At 30.1% G+C, this 18,200-nt stretch overlaps 1 protein-coding gene across 1 annotated transcript in view; it reads left to right on the top strand.

Annotated features, from left to right (window-relative positions):
• The window catches only part of LOC118183736 (uncharacterized), a 93,818-nt gene extending 77,061 nt beyond the window's left edge, over positions 1–16,757 (top strand). The window contains exons 17-18 of the mRNA XM_035353335.2: positions 5,761–5,814; positions 10,919–16,757. Coding sequence (XP_035209226.1) covers positions 5,761–5,814; positions 10,919–11,032 — 168 coding nt within the window. The 3' untranslated portion in view covers positions 11,033–16,757. The remainder of the gene's footprint in view (positions 1–5,760; positions 5,815–10,918) is intronic.
• Positions 16,758–18,200: the final 1,443 nt, after the last annotated feature.

The following is an 18,200-nucleotide window of genomic DNA, read 5'->3' as shown; positions in this document are numbered from 1 at the left end:
GATCTCTATGGAATCGGCTTCGGGATTCAAAATTGATCTTGGAACTGCGATTTTACTTAGATGATGACACTCACAGCACCACTTTGTCCACTCTTGACAGATATCGGTAGGTAGTTCATCATCCCATGTCAATTTTCGAACCCAAAGTTCTTGTAGCAAGAATTTAAGTCTAACAGTAAATGGAGTTATTAACCCAAAGGGATCAAAAATCTTCCCGCCAGTTTTCAAGATGAACCGTTTCGTTTTACACTTATTCTTAAGGAATTCCATCAAACTGTCTGTGTCTATGCTCAGACTGTCTTCATTAGTATACCAAGATATATTCCCAAGATCTTAAGTGTCTCATTTGAGTCATTAATTTTATGTGGATGGATCTCGAACTCTTCTTTTTCCCATTTTCTCATCAGCTCAGGATCATTGGATACTCATTTACGCAAGTTCATATTTGCTGCACTCATAATTTGTTTAGCTTTACGCGATAAGCTTAGAGCCTCATCTATACTGTCCTGTCCAGTAATAAAATCATCAACATAAACACAAGAATTCAATATTTTAAATACATCTGGCTGCTCATCTCGATATTTTCTAATGTGTTCTTTAATTGTTGCAGCCAACAAAAACGGACTTGACTTAATCCTAAAATTTACGCGCTTGAATCTATATGTCGCTAGTTTTAGATCATTTAATTGTGTGTTTTCCACAAACAGGAATCGCACTGCATCTTGATCCTTTTCTGCCAAAGCAATCTGCAAAAATGCTTTTTCTACATCCGCTGAAATTGCAACTTTATTTAGTCGGAAATTAATTAGCAGATGGAACATGTTAGGATTTAAAATTGTCCCTGTCCATAGACAATCGTTAAGTGATAGCTGCTCGAACTCATGTGAGCTGCCATCAAACACTATTCTAGTCTTCGTTGAAACATTGGTTTCTCTAAATACCGGTTGGTGTGGTAGGTAAAATACTGGTTTACCGATAGGTATATTTCCATCTGACACTCTTTCAATGATACCTTATTTGAGATAATCATCTAATATTTCACTATATGTAGAAAACAGTGTTTTTTCATAATTCATTCGCTTTGCAAGAGTTTTTAATCTATTTTTCGCTACTCGGTAATTATCAGCTAATTCCCTCCAGTCCCTTTTCCAAGGTAAAGTAACCTCGTAGCGACCAGCTTTAAAACAAACTGTCTTATTAAATATTTCCAATGCTTTGTCTTCCTCATGACAATAAGTTCGATAAACATTTTCATTTAACTCTCTAAATTATCATTTATTAACCCACAATATGATAAATTATTTCTCCGTGAATCATTTACATTTCCACTAACTATATATCCAAACACACTATTTTGTAATATCAAGCTGGTGTTAGGAACATAGATTTTACCAGCTTGTAACATATCATAAAAAACTTTCGCGCCGAGCAACAGGTTTACTTTCTCTGGTATGTAAAATTCCGGATCCGCTTGCAAGGTTACTAACATCGATAAACTTTGCGGGAGTTAAACCTGCTATTTTTGGAATTACCAAAACCTCTAGTTTCCTTTTATACGTTTGTTCCTGATTACAGATAAGGGCAACTGCTTTTCTCTTTATCGTAGTTGAAATACCTGATATACTGCAAACCGAAATATTTGTCTTTTCCCTTTTTAAATTAAGTATATCCGCTAATTCAGTGGTACAAAAACAAGAAACACTTCCACTATCACATAACGCTTTCACCTTAATTAAAGTTCCATCATTAGTCTCAATGAATACAAAGGCAGTAGATAAAATCGCGTTTTTCCCAATGTTTAGTACCCGTAGCGGCTGTAAAGGTTTCGTTTTGAGTTTTAGCTTGAAATGCAGGTGCGTGTACATTTAATGCATTGCTGTTTTGATCACCCAACTCCAGATCTGAAGTGTCTGCTCTTTCTACTGTGGTGCCAACGGAATTATTTTTGTTTTGATAGCACAAGAGAAAGCTATGTTTTTTCTTACACTTCTTCCGCAAGTAATTAGAACGGGCACAAGAGAAAGCTATGTTTTATCTTACACTTCTTCCACAAGTAATTAGAACGGCAATTTCTCACACTGTGCAAATTAAAACAACAAAAACATAAATTATGTTTTTTCACAAATTCTACCCTTTCTTTTACACTTAATTTCTGAAATTTGGGACAATTAAAAAGCTTGTGATTGCTCAAATTACATAACCTACACGAATTCTGCAAATGTTTTTCATTTGCATTAGAAACGACTGCGGTAACTCTATGTGTAACTTTTTTTGTATTAGTCACACTATTTGAAGCATTGAGAGTTCTTGCATGATCTTTAAGAAATTCTATAAGATCTGCTAAATTAGGCAAATTCTCTTTCTCTAATTTTCTTTCCCACCATATTTTGGTGTTAGAATCTAATTTTTGCCCTAAAATGTATGCAAATACATTGGAAGAAAAACCGTTAACACTCTGATTTAAAACTTCTAATGATCTCATGCATTCATTTTTAATGTCAATTAAGTTTAATATTGCTGACGCAGACTTATTTTGCATAGGATGCATATTCATAAATCATCTCAGATGAGCATACACTTGTTCACGGTAATTAGAGAACCTTTCTTCTAGTAATGAAAAGGCTAATTTATAATTAGAGTCAACTATGGATATTGACTGCCCAATACGATAAGCATCTCCTCTTAGCGCAGATTTTAAGTACTGTAATTTGACTGCATCTGTTAAGTTAGGATTTGAATCAACACTGGCTAAAAAGATATCTTTAAATGAAAGCCACTCATGTAAGTTACCCGAAAACGTTGGCAAATTAATTTTCGGTAATTTAACGTTGTTCTCAGTATTCGTGCAAACCGAAGGCTCCGATTTAATTTCTTTGGAAAGTTTAGCTAATTTACGATTTAATTCGACTTCTAGATCTAAGAAAATATCGTCAATCTCTTCTATCTCTTTTACATAAGCATCAGTACTTTCTTCCGTACCTAACCCGAACAAAGAATCGAAATTAGAATTTATTTCTGTCTCAAACACTTTAAATTTATCCTTTAATACTTCCAAGTCACTTCCTTGGACATTTTCGTCCGCAATTTTTTGATTTAAATTCGTTAACTGCGTTTTTAATGTACGTTTTTTTGCTAATATCTCCTTTAGTGACATTTTAATTAGCAAAAGTCAATAAACAAACAAAGAGCTTCAAAATGGTACAATGAGCTTCAAAAAGGAGGAGGGTACTTACCCTTTTAATTCTACAGAACTTCAATCTGGAAGTATCCTAAGTAATTCTTCAATTTACAAACTGAAAGTAATATCACAGTCTCATAAACTTCATTAGCTGTTCCGGCTCTGATCGGCCACAAAACTTGAATTGACTTATTTTATTTCCTGTCGATAGCTGTATATCATAATAAAATAAATCCACACACATTACACAGTTTCAATACATTTATTTTCCAAAGCGACACTCAGGCGCTAGGTTTCACCTCACAGCGTAACATATGAATCTCAACTTCCAATGTACCACAAAATCAAGTTTCTCACAGAATACATTTCAATGCCAACTCCGGCGGCACATGCGCCATTAGCCAAGATTCCACTCTGGCACCAAGCATTTCTCAGCTAATACAAAACACTTATCAACTTTTTAGTATTAAGCACACATTTTGGTAGAAATATATGACAACAGAAAAAAATCTGTAAAAATTTATTGATTTTCCATAATGAGAATTTCAAGAAATTAAAACTATATACTTAAAACATAGGCAGTATTTTATTCACTGGAAATAATTTAGTAACTTAATAAGAATTACTAATTGATGTACTGTAAATAGTTTTATTAGTGTCTGCCACCATTGCTATTGTCTGTTGGTTTGAACTGATTACATCTAGTCTGTCCTAGATGCAGGGAAAAAACTGTTTTCTCTCGGCAGAAAGCTAAGCTTAGTAGATAGTAAATTCAGGTACTTTAACTGTCTTTGAATGTATTACTGGTAATCACTGATAAAGCTTTTAGGTTTCACTGTAATGCAGTAAGCTACAAATTAGTCCACTAAAGCATACATAAAATATCTGGTGATTTCAATTTATAACTGATATGAGAAACATGCAAAGAAGTGTGCTCATGCACAAAAGAAAGGAAAACTCAATGGTCATAAAAGAAATTGTATTTACTTATTTGCTACTAACAACAAGGAAACAAGAGTATCAACTAACAGTTCTGTTCCAAGTGCATGAAAAGAAATTTATTCTTTTATTTAAAAAATATTCAAAATACTGCTTAAAAAGTGAAAATTATGCATTTTTTTAACATATGGATTTTTTTTTTGAATTAAAAAAGCTAATCTGTGAAGATTAAAATTAAATTAATTAGATTAAAATTAAGTTTCAGTACTGGAATATAATCTAGCTTTCTATTAAAATTACACTTAACTGTTACTGATTAAAATGAGTAGATTAATGAATATGTTTATTTTCATAAACATTCTTATTAATCTGCTTAAATTCTGCTGATATAATAAATGGAAATTATGTGATGAAATATTTTTAGTATTAAGGGATTGGTGAAATGTTTTTCCCCTCCAGTAGATTATATTACTGTTAAATAGATATCAAACATGTTTTACAGGAACAGTCTGTTAGAGGGGGGGGAATTCATGTTTAAAAATAAAAAAATTAAATGAATAAATAAAAGGTAGGGTTGGGTGGAGTGGTGGGGTGTGAAAGCAAGTATTCACACTTGAATTGAGATTAATTAATTGCCATTGAATTCACTCAGGGCGAGTGCATAAATTCTCACTAAATGGTTTTTGCTTCCCTTTTTCAACAGCGTGTTGTAAGGGGAAGAAGGAATTGGCCTCATTCTCCCTGCCACAATTCATCATGCTATGTCTGCTGTAATGGTGTAGAGAAATTCTTCAAGCTTGGAATTTTTACTGGTCTAATCAAGAAAACAGTGGGGGGGGGGGAATCATAGAACAGTTTTTGATAAATTTCATTTTGAGGCAAGTATCTTCATTCATCAAGGAAAGATATATTTCAGTCACAAATGTGACCTGTCCTTTTTTGCGCTTACCACGCATTGTTGTCTAAAAATAAATTAGGCCTAAGTTCGAGTATCTTCTTCATACTTACAAAAAATAATAGACATAGATTCGAGAACAGATCAGCAGGAGTGATTTTTTTCATGTTCAATATTTTGTCGACGGTTTATTTACGAAGATTATTATAGATTGCCACTTGTCTTATGATCGTAATCTGGCTATGATAGAACTCAAAGGATGGTGGAATTTGTTGTGTCTCTTTGGAAATACTTTAATTTCATTTAGCTCTGGAGATGAGTGTCTCGGTTTTGACGAAGGAGATTAAAAGGTTTTCTTTCCCAGATATATTGGGTGTTTGCAGAAAGTATTACTTTGTATTTAAAATACTGTAAATTCATTATAATGATCAGTAATAAAGTTTTATCCTTCCAAATCCTGATACCATGATCATAAAAACTTATTTCATCTGAAATTACAAATGGGAAATAAAACATACTATGAGAATTCAGGCAATTGTAGAAATATATAATAATAAAAGCACTTTTTTACTAAAATGTATAAGAAGCTCCTTATTATGTTTGTATGTAGTATTGCTCATATATGCATGATTTCCTTAAGCCAATTTTCTGAAAATATTTTTGATATCAACTTTAGAAATTATTTCTTATTTAAAATCAAATCTATTATGTGTATGAAATAATATTTTAAATTTTTATCATTTTATAGCCAAAACAAAGAAGGAAGGAATACCATAATTTAAGAAAATTTGATCATTCAGAGGTAAACTTTTTTTATCTTTTTTAGAATGTTGTGGTTCAAGGACAGTTGCTTTCCATTCAGTCACCATTTTCATGTTTTTATGGGTGTCAATTTTAATATATTGTGCATATTTGGAAATCAGAATAAAAAATTAACATTTAAATTATTTTAAATATGTATTTTGTTTGGAAGAAACTACAGTTACGTGAAAAAGTTTAGAAAAAGAGGATATTTGAAGAATTTAACATAGAATTAAAATTTTTGAGTTGGAAAACGAGGTAACCAAAAATTCTTGTGATCTGAGATTGTCAGAAACAGATAAACATGCAGCACATGTTACTGAGTGTTAAGTCTTGAAATAATCTCTATCGGCATCTAGCACTTTTTGGCAATGTTTATGCAGCTTTGTAATCCCATCCCCTGGTGATAAAATTCTGGGATCATGGATGCAAAGAAGTCTGAACTACATGCTACAGTTATGCTTCATTACCAAAAGATTTCCCACAGAAGTGGTTGTTTAGGGATTGAAACATGTGGTAATTGTGAGCACTAGGTATAGAAAGCACAGTGTTTCCCTGACAAGTCTTTGAATGGTGTCCCAAATCGTCTTGCATTATCGTAGAAGTATAGCGTACCTTTGCAATTAATCTGTGCTGGCTTTTTCTGCTGCAATTCATGTTGCACCCATTCTAACTGTTGTGAGTACAGGTCCTCAGTGATGGGATGAGCTGGTGATAATAGAACTTAATGCACAACATGATCTTGTGTGGTGCAGAAGTGGTCTTTAGGTGTGGCACAGGGTCACTTGATGATAACCAATGCCTGGAAGTGCCATACAGGACACAGTTTCCTTCACTTGTGAGTATTTGACCAAATATGAGTGAGTTGTCATACCAAAACAGCAATGACAAACAGTTCATTACTCATTATTACTTGGCTGCTGATAATCTGGATGTTATCCAGTTGCTCAAGTGTTTGGCACGTTCACCACACATTTGACTACTGTCCTTCCATTTAACTGCCCTCAGGACTTTGTCATCCAATACCTGTGATCACCCACAATGGGATTTATTACAAATGTCATCAGATCTGTCAATCTGAACATATGGAATCAATGCCTGGTAATGCCTTCATTCTCAGTATCCTCTCCAGATGCCCAAAATATTTAACAACTTCATGCATATGTTGACAAGGCCTACTCTAGAGTCATAATACAGCAAACAATCACAAAAGAATTGCTTTGAATTCCATTTCTTTCTGACATTGGATGACCTGTGATTGCTGTGTGTGCACAGTGTGTCTGTATTAGTGCAAGTCACTATCTTTATCAAATAGAATGTAAAAAACAAGATCTTTTTTAGTTACCTTGTCATAGCTACCAACTCTCGTAGTTTTATGCTACATCCCTCAGTCTCACAATTGACAATCAACTTCATTGATTTTTAGTTTTTAGCCTTTACTAAAGAAATTATTTTCCAACAATAATGGAAATTTATTGAATTCATGGAACTTAAATTGTACAAATTTCATTCCCCCAACCCCTAGTTGCTTCCAGCATAATTTTTCTCACAAAATGAATTTGGTCTGAATTGTTTAAATCTACTGTAGACATTTGTAAACAAGATTCAATCAATGTTTAATCAGTAAATATTTGTATTTAATTTTGTTTTTCATCAACATATGGAAAGTTTACCCACACAAATAGTATGTACATTAATTCTTAATTTTTATTTTATTTAAAATCATGGATATTTTACTTAAGTTTATTAAAATAAAATTTTCCTTACCTTCTTGGGATTTTCTCAGAATTAAAGTATATAAGAAAATTACAAACTGAAATTAGCCAAAAAAACATGAAATTTAGAACATCTAATTAATACCAATGTATTTTTACATCAAAATCATATCATAAATAATTAAATAACCTGAATCATGGGTTATAAAGTGAATTTAAGTTAGTTTATGTTTTATGTATATAAGTTATTTTGAAATGGCACTTCATAGTGCAAATACTTCCCAGAATTTCTTAGTTTCAATCTGATGACCTCTCGGTTTTTCATATTTCAAGACTGAGGGCTGTGCTGTGAACTTTAGTGTGTCAGTGTTATTAAAATCTTGATAAGCTGGCTCACTGAAGATATAAATCAGTGTTTCCCAATCTTTTTTGTGCTATGTCCCACCTAATCCTCTCTAAATTTATTATGCTCCCCCTAGCACATACATAATTTTTAATATTAAAAAATTGAAATGTTCATGAAAGGAAGTTGAGTGATTGGTTTTAGGAAGAAATCACCAGGAAATTTTGTGAGAAAACACAGTTAGTAAACTTTCAAAACATATAATGGAGAACTGAAATTCAAGTGCTAAATATTTTTAATGGAAGTTTTTTCTATATTTTTTTAAGTATTAGTAATTATTATTTAAATTTAGCGAGATCCTTGCACTTGATGCTTGCTGCAAAGAGATTTAATGCCAGGTTCTAGTTTAGTTAACTTCAGTCTCAAGTCTCTCCATTTTATTATATCCAGCCGGTTTATTTTCTTTCCTTTTTTTTTTCTTTTTTTTTTTTCTTCTTGCATATTTTGTTGCATTCGAATATTTGATTTCAGTTTCCTCACAAAGCCATGTCATCACTCCTTTTATATTAAATAAAGTTTTAACTCGCTCATCATTTTGCATTTCTGCAAGTTTTCCTTGATACTGCATATTTGAAATATCAGCCAAATCCACTAACATTGGCTGCATCATCCAAGTTGGGAAATCAGTTTGTTTCAAATCAGAAAATCTTTCTTTTAAATCAGCTGATAAAATTTTCAGATGATCAACAATAACATGTAAAGTAGTATCAGTAACTTCACATTTTAAAGCCAATGAAACATTTCAAAATTTTTATTATAAATATAGCCTGACATAATTCAGTAAAAATAATGAAACCAAATATCTTAACTTTTGCATAGATAATAGTTTTATTTGCTCCTTGAAGTTGTTTATTTAATATATTTAGTTTTTCAAAGGTATCGGCTAAATAACTGACAAATGCCTTACCCTCAGCCGTTAACAGATTTTTCATTTCAGGTTTGTCGTTTAATAACTAAGAGTATCAAATAGTTCCATAAATCTGTACAAAAAGTTCCCTTTTGACAATCATCTTATTTCAGTGTGAAGTGTAAATCTCATATAGTCTTCATTTTCTTCTTCACAAAATAACTTGAAAAGAAATTCACATTTGGCACTTTAATGGCATTGATACACTTTATAACTGAATTTAGTACGTCATTTAGAACAGGCAAAATTTTTTTAGCTATCAGGGTTTTCCCTATGAATAACACTATGGACAAGAAGCATTTTTGGATTTTCATCTTTCATCAATTTTAAACAACTCTTTTTCTTCCCCATCGTATTAGAATCACCATCAGCAGCACAAGATGTTATAAATTTCATTAGTATATTTTTGACATCTAAGTAATTTTTTATCTTACTATAAAAATCTTTGGAAGTGGTGGTGCTTTTTAATGATTTACAGAACAAATTCAGCAAATTCACCTTTATCAATAAATCTTACGTAATTGATAAGTACAGCCTCACTGTCTCTCAAACTTGATTTGCACCGAAAAGTTTCTTGTTTTCAGCTTTTCAACAAGTTGTATTTCAATATCCTCACTCATTTCATCTATTCTTCTGCTAACAATATTGTTACTTAATGGCATAGTTTTAACATCTTTCATCTTTTTAAAGAACAGAAGTTTTAAGAAATGCTGATATTGATGGTTTAATTAAATTCTCCCCTACAGTATGACTTTTCTCAGATTTAACGATGAGTTATGAAATTTAATAACTAGCCTCAAGAGTACGATTAACAATTGCATTATGAGCAGTAAATAAAGACTTAAATGTTACTTTTTTTAAAAAATTTTTCATTAAAGTTTGAAAATAATTCAAATCTGAATTAATATTAGTATTATTATGTTTCGCCTTCAAATGTGCCCCAAAACAACTTTGTTTCACTGATTTGTTGGTCAGGCATTGTTGGCATAAAAGACAAAAAGGTGACATTCATTGTGTACAGGGGTATGAAACCAAATTTTTAAATATTCCTCCAAATACTGACAAACTTTTTTTTCACCACTCATTTCACTAAGGCTGAAAGAAATAAATATAAGGTCAATTGAAAACTTCATCACACCACTAAATATAAACAAAAACTGAAGCAGCTGCTGTGTCCCTACAGCAAAATATCTTTATAAAATATTTAAAATGGACTGCAATTTAAAAGCACTTTTATGTATACACCACTTACATTATTCTTTATTTTTGGAAATAAAAAATGAAATTTCAACTTCTTGAAGAAAATTTGGAAATTTGAATGTGACTCTGGACAAGTCCATTTTCAAATTGACCCCCTTAACAATCGAATTGCCTTCCTGTGGAGCGTGGGCCTCACTTTGGGAAACATTGATATAGATAGTTATAATAAAACCTTTGCTTCTTAAATTATTATACTAAATAAATAATGATATGCAATGTTTTCATTTGAAATATTTTAAAATTAAGATGTTAGAAAGTATAAGAGTAAATCTATATAATTTTTAGTATATTAAAGGGCAAAAAGTTTACTACTGATTTGACAAGTAATGTAATAGGTAAAAGTAAAATTTGATGAAAGTACGAAATAGCTATTATTATATTCATATTCATAAATTTTGATCTCCCTCATGCATGCTTAGTCGGAATTTTTATAACTCATAAAATTTGTTTTCTAATTTCTTTGTGTGCATTTCCATTGAGTATAATGGATTTAATAATATTCTTTATAAGAACTGTTTTAAGATCTGTATCCATTTGAAATATATTCTTTATAAGAACTGTACCCATTTGAAGGAATATTCAAAATCATGCTAATTTTCAGCTTAAGCAAAAGCCTTCAAAATAAAAAGTCGCAAGCATTTGTTTAGATATTTCAAATTAAATTATCACTAAATGTTACATATGTATGTAAATGTTACATGTACAGAAATGCATATTTGTTTTGTTTATTTAATTCTATTGTTTCATATAAGTTTTTAAACTTTTTGGCTGACTTTTAATATAAGCCTTTATGTGTTATAACAAGTGCAATATTTCACAGGCATATTGTAAGTGGGGTCAAGTGGTATATGGAAGAACATTTGATCAGCTGGAGCTTACTGAATTAGCTCGTGAGTGGGTCACTTCTCTTCGACCAAGATCCTTCAATCTCTGATGTGAACATTATCTGCCTTTTTTAAATTATTATCACAAATTTTTATGCTTAGATCAAGTCCCTGGTGACATTATAGAAGTGCTTCAATCTTATATGTGAATCAACATGAGGTTGTGGACATTTTGGAATACTGGATAATTTTAAACAGATTATTAATATTCATATATTAGTTTATATGTGTAAGCCACTGAATTTTGGAGATCACATTTAGATGCATTTAATTAACAGCATTTATAAGAGTTCATACACTAAATTTTTTTAATGTATTGGAATGAATTTAATTTCCTAAAATTCACAATTTTATTTATTTTATTTTTTAAATATTTTTGCATTGTACTGCTCTTTGCCAACTCACAGCAAAAAAATTAACTATTTCTAATGGCATTTAATTGAAGGAAGCAGTATAACATTCCTCTCCCTTTATTTGCAAATCTGCAATAAAAGATATTTAACAATTAATTTTTTTTTTTTTTTTTTTTTTACTGAAATAAATAGGACTAGAGTCCATCACAAGTTAGAAACATGTCTGAGTAAAAAATTTTTTCAATATATAATCTTCAAGCTTTAGCTAGAAAACCTATGATAAACAGATGCAGAAAATGCATTTTTCAATACTTTAGAAGAGCTCGTCTGTAAATTGAATAAATCTTGGTTTTTGAAGATCTATTCCCAAGTTTGTTTTTCATTTGATAATGTGTATGAATTCAGTTTATGCTTTATTTAGTCATTCTTATCGCTTATTTTTGCATGGTACGTATTATGGTTACTTTTATTCCGGTGTATTTAGTGTTAAGGCATTTAATGGTACGAATTTGTTACTGTTTGTTTACATATTTGAGTTTTATTTTTAGGAATTTAAATTTAGTTCATAAGTTTAAAGAAAGCTATATATTCTTTCTCTGAAGTAATGTTAAAGTGGTTTTGGCTGACTTTTCTAAACTGTATGTGACCCTGTTTTATTAGTTTGTAATACCCGTTTCATACATTTTAAAATTATTGACAGTTTAATTGTTGCTATTCATGCAGATGGTAAATGTTTAAAGAATGCTAGCATTTTGATTTTGATAAAATATGTTGTATATTATTTATAAGTTTTAAGAATAAACATTAATTTATTTCCTAACTTTTAATAACACATGATAAATATTTGTAATTGTTTCACTCTGGCAAACTTCATGCCCTGTTCTTGAGAAAAAATTTCATATTACCAATATAAAAAGTTGTTTTTCATTCAGTTGCATAAATTTTGAATTAGCCATTGTTAATTCATAAAGTGCAAAATCTATGCAGAGTAATTTAAGAAGAGCATTCACTTCTTAATAATAACATATATTTTAGTAGCAACAACTTTTTATTTTGGTCTTCACCTATGTGTTTTCTTTTTTAAATATTCTTACTGAGTAGTTTTGAATTCTATTACATAGTATTTTATTACTAATCTTTGGGAAAGTAAGTAATTAAGAAGATAATTGTAATATTTGAATTATAATCCTTTTTGGGAGATAAAAATTTATTTTGGTCATCGAATTGGGATCAATACAAATGTCAAACTGCAAGTCCTCCTCTTTTTTCCTTTGAAAATTTTCATTATGTAGTGAATTTAAATTCCCTGAAAAGAGATGTGTTGAGCCTTTTTTTATATTTATGTAACATAAGACAATATCCCTCTCTTCCCAAAAAAAGGAAAGAAAAAAGGTGTTTACTGAGTTTTAATGTTCAGTTTTTATACTGTATTGTATTATTATGTTATGTCTGTTTTAGTTAAATATTTCAATATGTATAAAACTTTGTTTTCACATATATATATATATTCAATATCTTTACCTTTTTCATTTAAACTCCCTGGAAACAGATATGGAGAACCTTATATATATATTTCTGTTGAAGTAGGGTAGCAGAAGCAACAAAAAACATTAATTGTGCTATTTTAAAAAAACTAATGACTATTTAATTTTTATGTTGTTATATTTGTTCTACTTAGTTAATTCATTGTGCATCAAATTGAATTCTTATATCTCTATTTTTAAAATAATTTATTTACTAGAAATGAGAAATTTTTATTATTATTTCTACTTTCATATATTACAAGAATATGTAATCATATACGAGTACAAATAATTAAATTATGAAATTATAGTTCTTTCTTTAGAATAATTAACTGCCTCCAGTAACTTTTAACACCAATTTTTTAATATCAGATAAAAATTAATATTTTTATTAAATTATTTTCATGTGCATGTATTTTACATAATATTGTAATTTGTATACTTACTAATGCATGTTTTAAAATTTTTTTACATTGATATTCAGCTGATCATTGAAGTTTTTAAAACTTAAAGTCAAATTTTTTTAGTACCTTGTATATAGAGTTACTGATTTTATACATAGAATTCTGAAAAACAGTTTACATCCTTGAAATTTTTTCTGTAATGTATGTATATTTTTCTATATAATCATATGTGAATATTCTTAAAAATTATACTACTTCGTGTTCAAAGGAATGACCAATTTATAATCAACTCCTTAGTTTTGAAGAAATATAAATTTTCAGTGGAAAAAGACTATGTTTTTAATTAGTATAGGATGAGTTCCTGATTATTATTGAATTTTTATTATTAATATATTGTAAAACTTTTCTGTGTTTAATGTAGCAATCACAAAACATTATATTAATTATGTAAATACAATTTTTGGACTTGTATGAAAATTATATATGTATGTATTTTTTTAATTTATTTTTTTAAAAATTTGTTTGTAGCAAAATGTTACAGATTAAAAAAAAATGCTTCAAGCCTTTCAAACCATTTTATAAATGCTTAATAATTGTCAAGAAAAAACTAGTCTATGCCTCGTGATCTGGAACAATCAACAGAGTTAGTATACATCCTTCATTACCTGCATACAAGGAAATGAATTACAAGCGAACAGTTAATTTGAAAAAAGTTGCATTAAACTACTATGATAAAAAAAAATTAATTACATTTTGAGATTATTTTCCTTATTTTCATGAGGAATAGTACTCTTTCTGTAAATATCAGTTCTAAAATGCCTTCATGAGATTTTTTAGTATTATTTTAGATACCTCAAAGGGAAAAAATGTCTAATGTTGCAATGGCAATGAGTATTTAAAGAATGTTTTTTCCCAAATGAAAAAAGCTTTTAAATCCAGAGAAATAGCTCTATATTTATATAATGGATGTTGTGAAATGATTAATAGCAAGAAATTATGATTATATTTTCACTTTAGGGAAAATAAATAGAAACGCACTTTCGCACAAATTGATATAGATTTTGTGAGTACCAAAGGCACCTGTGTTTCTGCCTTATCCACCTCCTATCAGCTGGATCTTACTGAGTTTGTTTACATGGAAGCCAACGAAATTTATTCTGCTATCATTACACCATTGTCAGCGGTTAAGCTTTCTGAGAATCCTGGAAAGTTAAACTCCAATGTGCTTAAATTAAACTAGTCTTTTAAGCCTGCAAGATAAATATGGCTTCTACTATAAACTAAACATATCAGAAACCAGAAAACCAAACAACTAAAATTTTTTGTAATCTTCTACAAAAATAAAGCAAACTGAACATAAATTGACTTCCATTGCTTGTGCAATAACAGACAACACATAAAAATGAATTATCCATAATCACAAGTTAAGTTTTATCCCAGCATCAATCTCATTAAATATTACTTGGCAGCCAAATGGAGAATCAGATCAGAGGTTTTCTGCTTGTGTCAACTACACATGGAGGAGTTTGCTTTAAAGTGAAAGCCGATGCCAATCCTTTCTTAAGATTCTTACTGTACATAATAATCTTGTCATTAACATACTCTGGTAGAAGCAGGTGAAGCCAGGAGTGTAGAATGTATTTTAATGTAAACAAAAGTATGTTTATTAAAATAAATCCTATTATTGTTAAGAGTGATTTTACACATCATATGATTTGGCAAGAATCTAAAATGTTACTTCAATGATATATCTGAAAGTTGATTTTTATGATCAGAGTGCATATATTGTTTGTTTAATAGAGGTAAAGCATGAAGTCTGAACAATGTTGCATATTTTTTCCCATTAGTATCTACTATGGCAGAAAGGTATTTATTATACAGAAACGCTTTTGGATAATTATCTTTTGCGTGGAGTAGTAGATCAGAATCTTATGTACAAGTGTGAAGAACTTGCTTTGTAATACAGATGGTGTAGCCGGAATTAGAAATTGCAAATATCATCTGCATGACATGGCTTGCATATTTTCTGGTTCTCAGTCCCATCAAACATATCTAGAATGTTTTCAGTAATTATTAGGTGAAAATAATCAGAAACTTCAAATTCCCATAAAAGTGAAAAAATATCTCATTAACATTTCTGAATAATCTGAAAAGCATACCATATTAGTACAGAGCATGCTTGAGGAATCCAAACTGCCTACTAATATTATGAGATTTGCAGCTATTCGTGTGAGTCCCTGCATTTTCAGTCACTCCAAGATACTGTATGGAACGCCTTTTTTGTTTTTTTCTCATTATCTGCAAAAGGTTTCCACCATTACAGATTAATAAAGGTATCATAGTTCCCTTACTCTACATTTGATATTCACTTCCTGGAATAAGATCCATCATTAGTAAAACATAAAAATCTCATTATTGCTAAACAGTTGTTAAATAGTGTAATTTGCTTTTACATTTCAGACTTTTATTGTATGTTGTTGGCAGATGCTGGAATTTATTGAAATAGCCTAAAATGAAAGAGTTTACACGCATTTTTCGGACTCTGACCATTTCACTATGGCATAAATGCAAACTCTTCCCTGTTTTTCATCCCACCTCCCAGTCTTATGGTTTTTGATTTTTAGCATTTACTTAGGGAAGCATTTATCAGCAGTAAATGAAATGTTTTGAATCAATGAAACTTAAATTGTGCAAATTTCATTCCTTCATCTTTAGTAATTTTCATTTCCCCACATTTAGTAAATAATTTTTTTTTAATTTTTATCTTTTAAATGTTTTAATTTTTCTACACATTTATGGAACTTTGCATGAAGGTTCAAACCAGGTTTTGTCAGTTAATATTTGTATTTAATTTTGTTTTACTTCAGTATATGGTACATTACTAAGTTTATATTCATACTATAGTAATAGATGTGGTAAAAATAACATTAAAGAAATTTAGTGGGGTCTAAAGGTGATAAATGGTATAAGTAGGAAAACATTTGTTCTGAGGAAGACAGATATTCTGTAATATTCTAATTACTGTATAATGGGACTGATCAACTAAATTAGAAATACAAATAATTTTTAATAAAGATTATGAGATAAATTTTAAATGTAAATACCAAATTGATTGTTATTTAATCATGTTTCAAAAATTTTTTTATTAGCTCACATAGATCTCTGGAATGTGGTATTAAATTGGATTATTTAATTAAGGCAAAGCATTTGAGAGCACTATTTACAAGACTTTTGTAGTTCACGGATATTGCACTACTGAATTTGTACATTAGATTTCATTTATGTTTTACATTTAAAATGGTCATTATTATTAATGAATTAGCTATTATTATTATTATTATATATATAAAGGTAACATAAGTGGTGTTTTTAATTCTGTAAATTTTCACAATTATATAATTTTATAAATGTACTTTAAAATTATTTTGTAATTTGTAATTGAATGTAATTTCTTGTATTTTTGCTACTGTTGTTAATAAAGTAGTTTAAAAAGAAGTTTGGTTTTAGTTAGTTTACATGTATAATCACTGTATTTAGAAAGTGCTTTTTCTATTTTATAGAACTAATAGAATAGTTTAAAAATGTAATATTGCTTATAAAACATTTTTTTTCGACGTGCATGTGTTATCCCTTTAATTCTTATTCTTTCTACATCAAAGCACTGAGTGAACAAAGATCTTGATTTTCCAAGACAGGTTATCATAATTCTGGTTTTATTTTTATTTACTTTATACAGTGGGTTTTGAGAAATATAAATAACTGTTTTTCAATAATGAACAACTTTCTTGCCACTAAGAATTAAACTGTTTTTGTTGTACTGGTATATAACATGAATACAATTAATAAGGTGTATTACGTCCCACCAGCGGCCGAGCGGTAAAGTCGCTGAACACTGGTAGTTCGGTCCAAGGTTCGAATCCCATGAACGGACTGGTTGCATGGGCGTTTTCGTGGTTTTCCCCATGTGTAACGTGTATACGAGCCAGTTTCCCTTAGAAAGTCCTCCAGGAAGGCATCCCTCCCCTTAGGCAGATAGCCCTTGAGGCTTTGCCATAATCACACACACACTAATAAGGTGTATTACAGATGCTAAGTGTTTAGTCTTAATTCATCAATTTCCAGGGCACATTTTATTATTTTCTTTTTCCACTGTGGAAAAATGTGTCGCAGTGATTTTAATCTTGTGTATGTGTGCATATTACACACATACATAAGATTAAATTTCAGTCCAATTATATATATATATATATCTGAAGTGGAAAATTTTCTGATTTGCTTATTACTGATGTTGTTACAGGTCTGAATTACAATAAAAAACATTGCTTGAATTTGTGCAAGAACAGGGTATGTCACTTCTAAAAGGGGGTTATACTTTTCTTGGACAATTTGCAGTAAATTATTACCCTTTTCTTATTGATTGGAGAGAGCTGAAGAAAAATATTTGAATGGGTAGATATTAATTTATACTAATTCGAACTGATAGTAAATTTAAAGGTGGCCTTAATTTTCAGAAGACAAGAATTTAAAAGTTGTTGCATGAGAAGCAGGCACAATTTTTTTCACCTTCTTCAAATCATTTGAAAAAAAAAAGGGGGGGGGAAGAGAGGCAATCTCTCCTTTTTCAGGCATAAGCAGGTTTTGGACCATTTTCGTTTCCCAGTTAAAAGTCAAGCCAGGCATGAAGATATGTTGCTAGGAATTAAAGATTTTTCTTGGCTATGAGACATATTTTTGAAGCAAGATTCAGAGCAACTGCCATGACTCTCACTAGCTATGTAGATATTGATGTATTCATCTCCACACTTTATTCTCAGAATTTTTACAGAGGAGCTGCCATGCTGGATTAGCTGGGTGGTTACTTCTTTCAAGTGGTATTGATTGTAAATTCATCAAAATGGTGGTAAATTCAATAGAAAGTCTTCCAGAACGACTGCAGTG

The sequence above is a fragment of the Stegodyphus dumicola genome, chromosome 2, assembly GCF_044657685.1.
Source record: "Stegodyphus dumicola isolate Sdum_Otavi_A_Nest chromosome 2, ASM4465768v1".
Lineage (NCBI taxonomy): Eukaryota > Metazoa > Arthropoda > Arachnida > Araneae > Eresidae > Stegodyphus > Stegodyphus dumicola.
The sequence above is the reverse complement of the archived record's forward strand: the minus strand, read 5'-3'. Positions and strand labels throughout refer to the sequence as shown.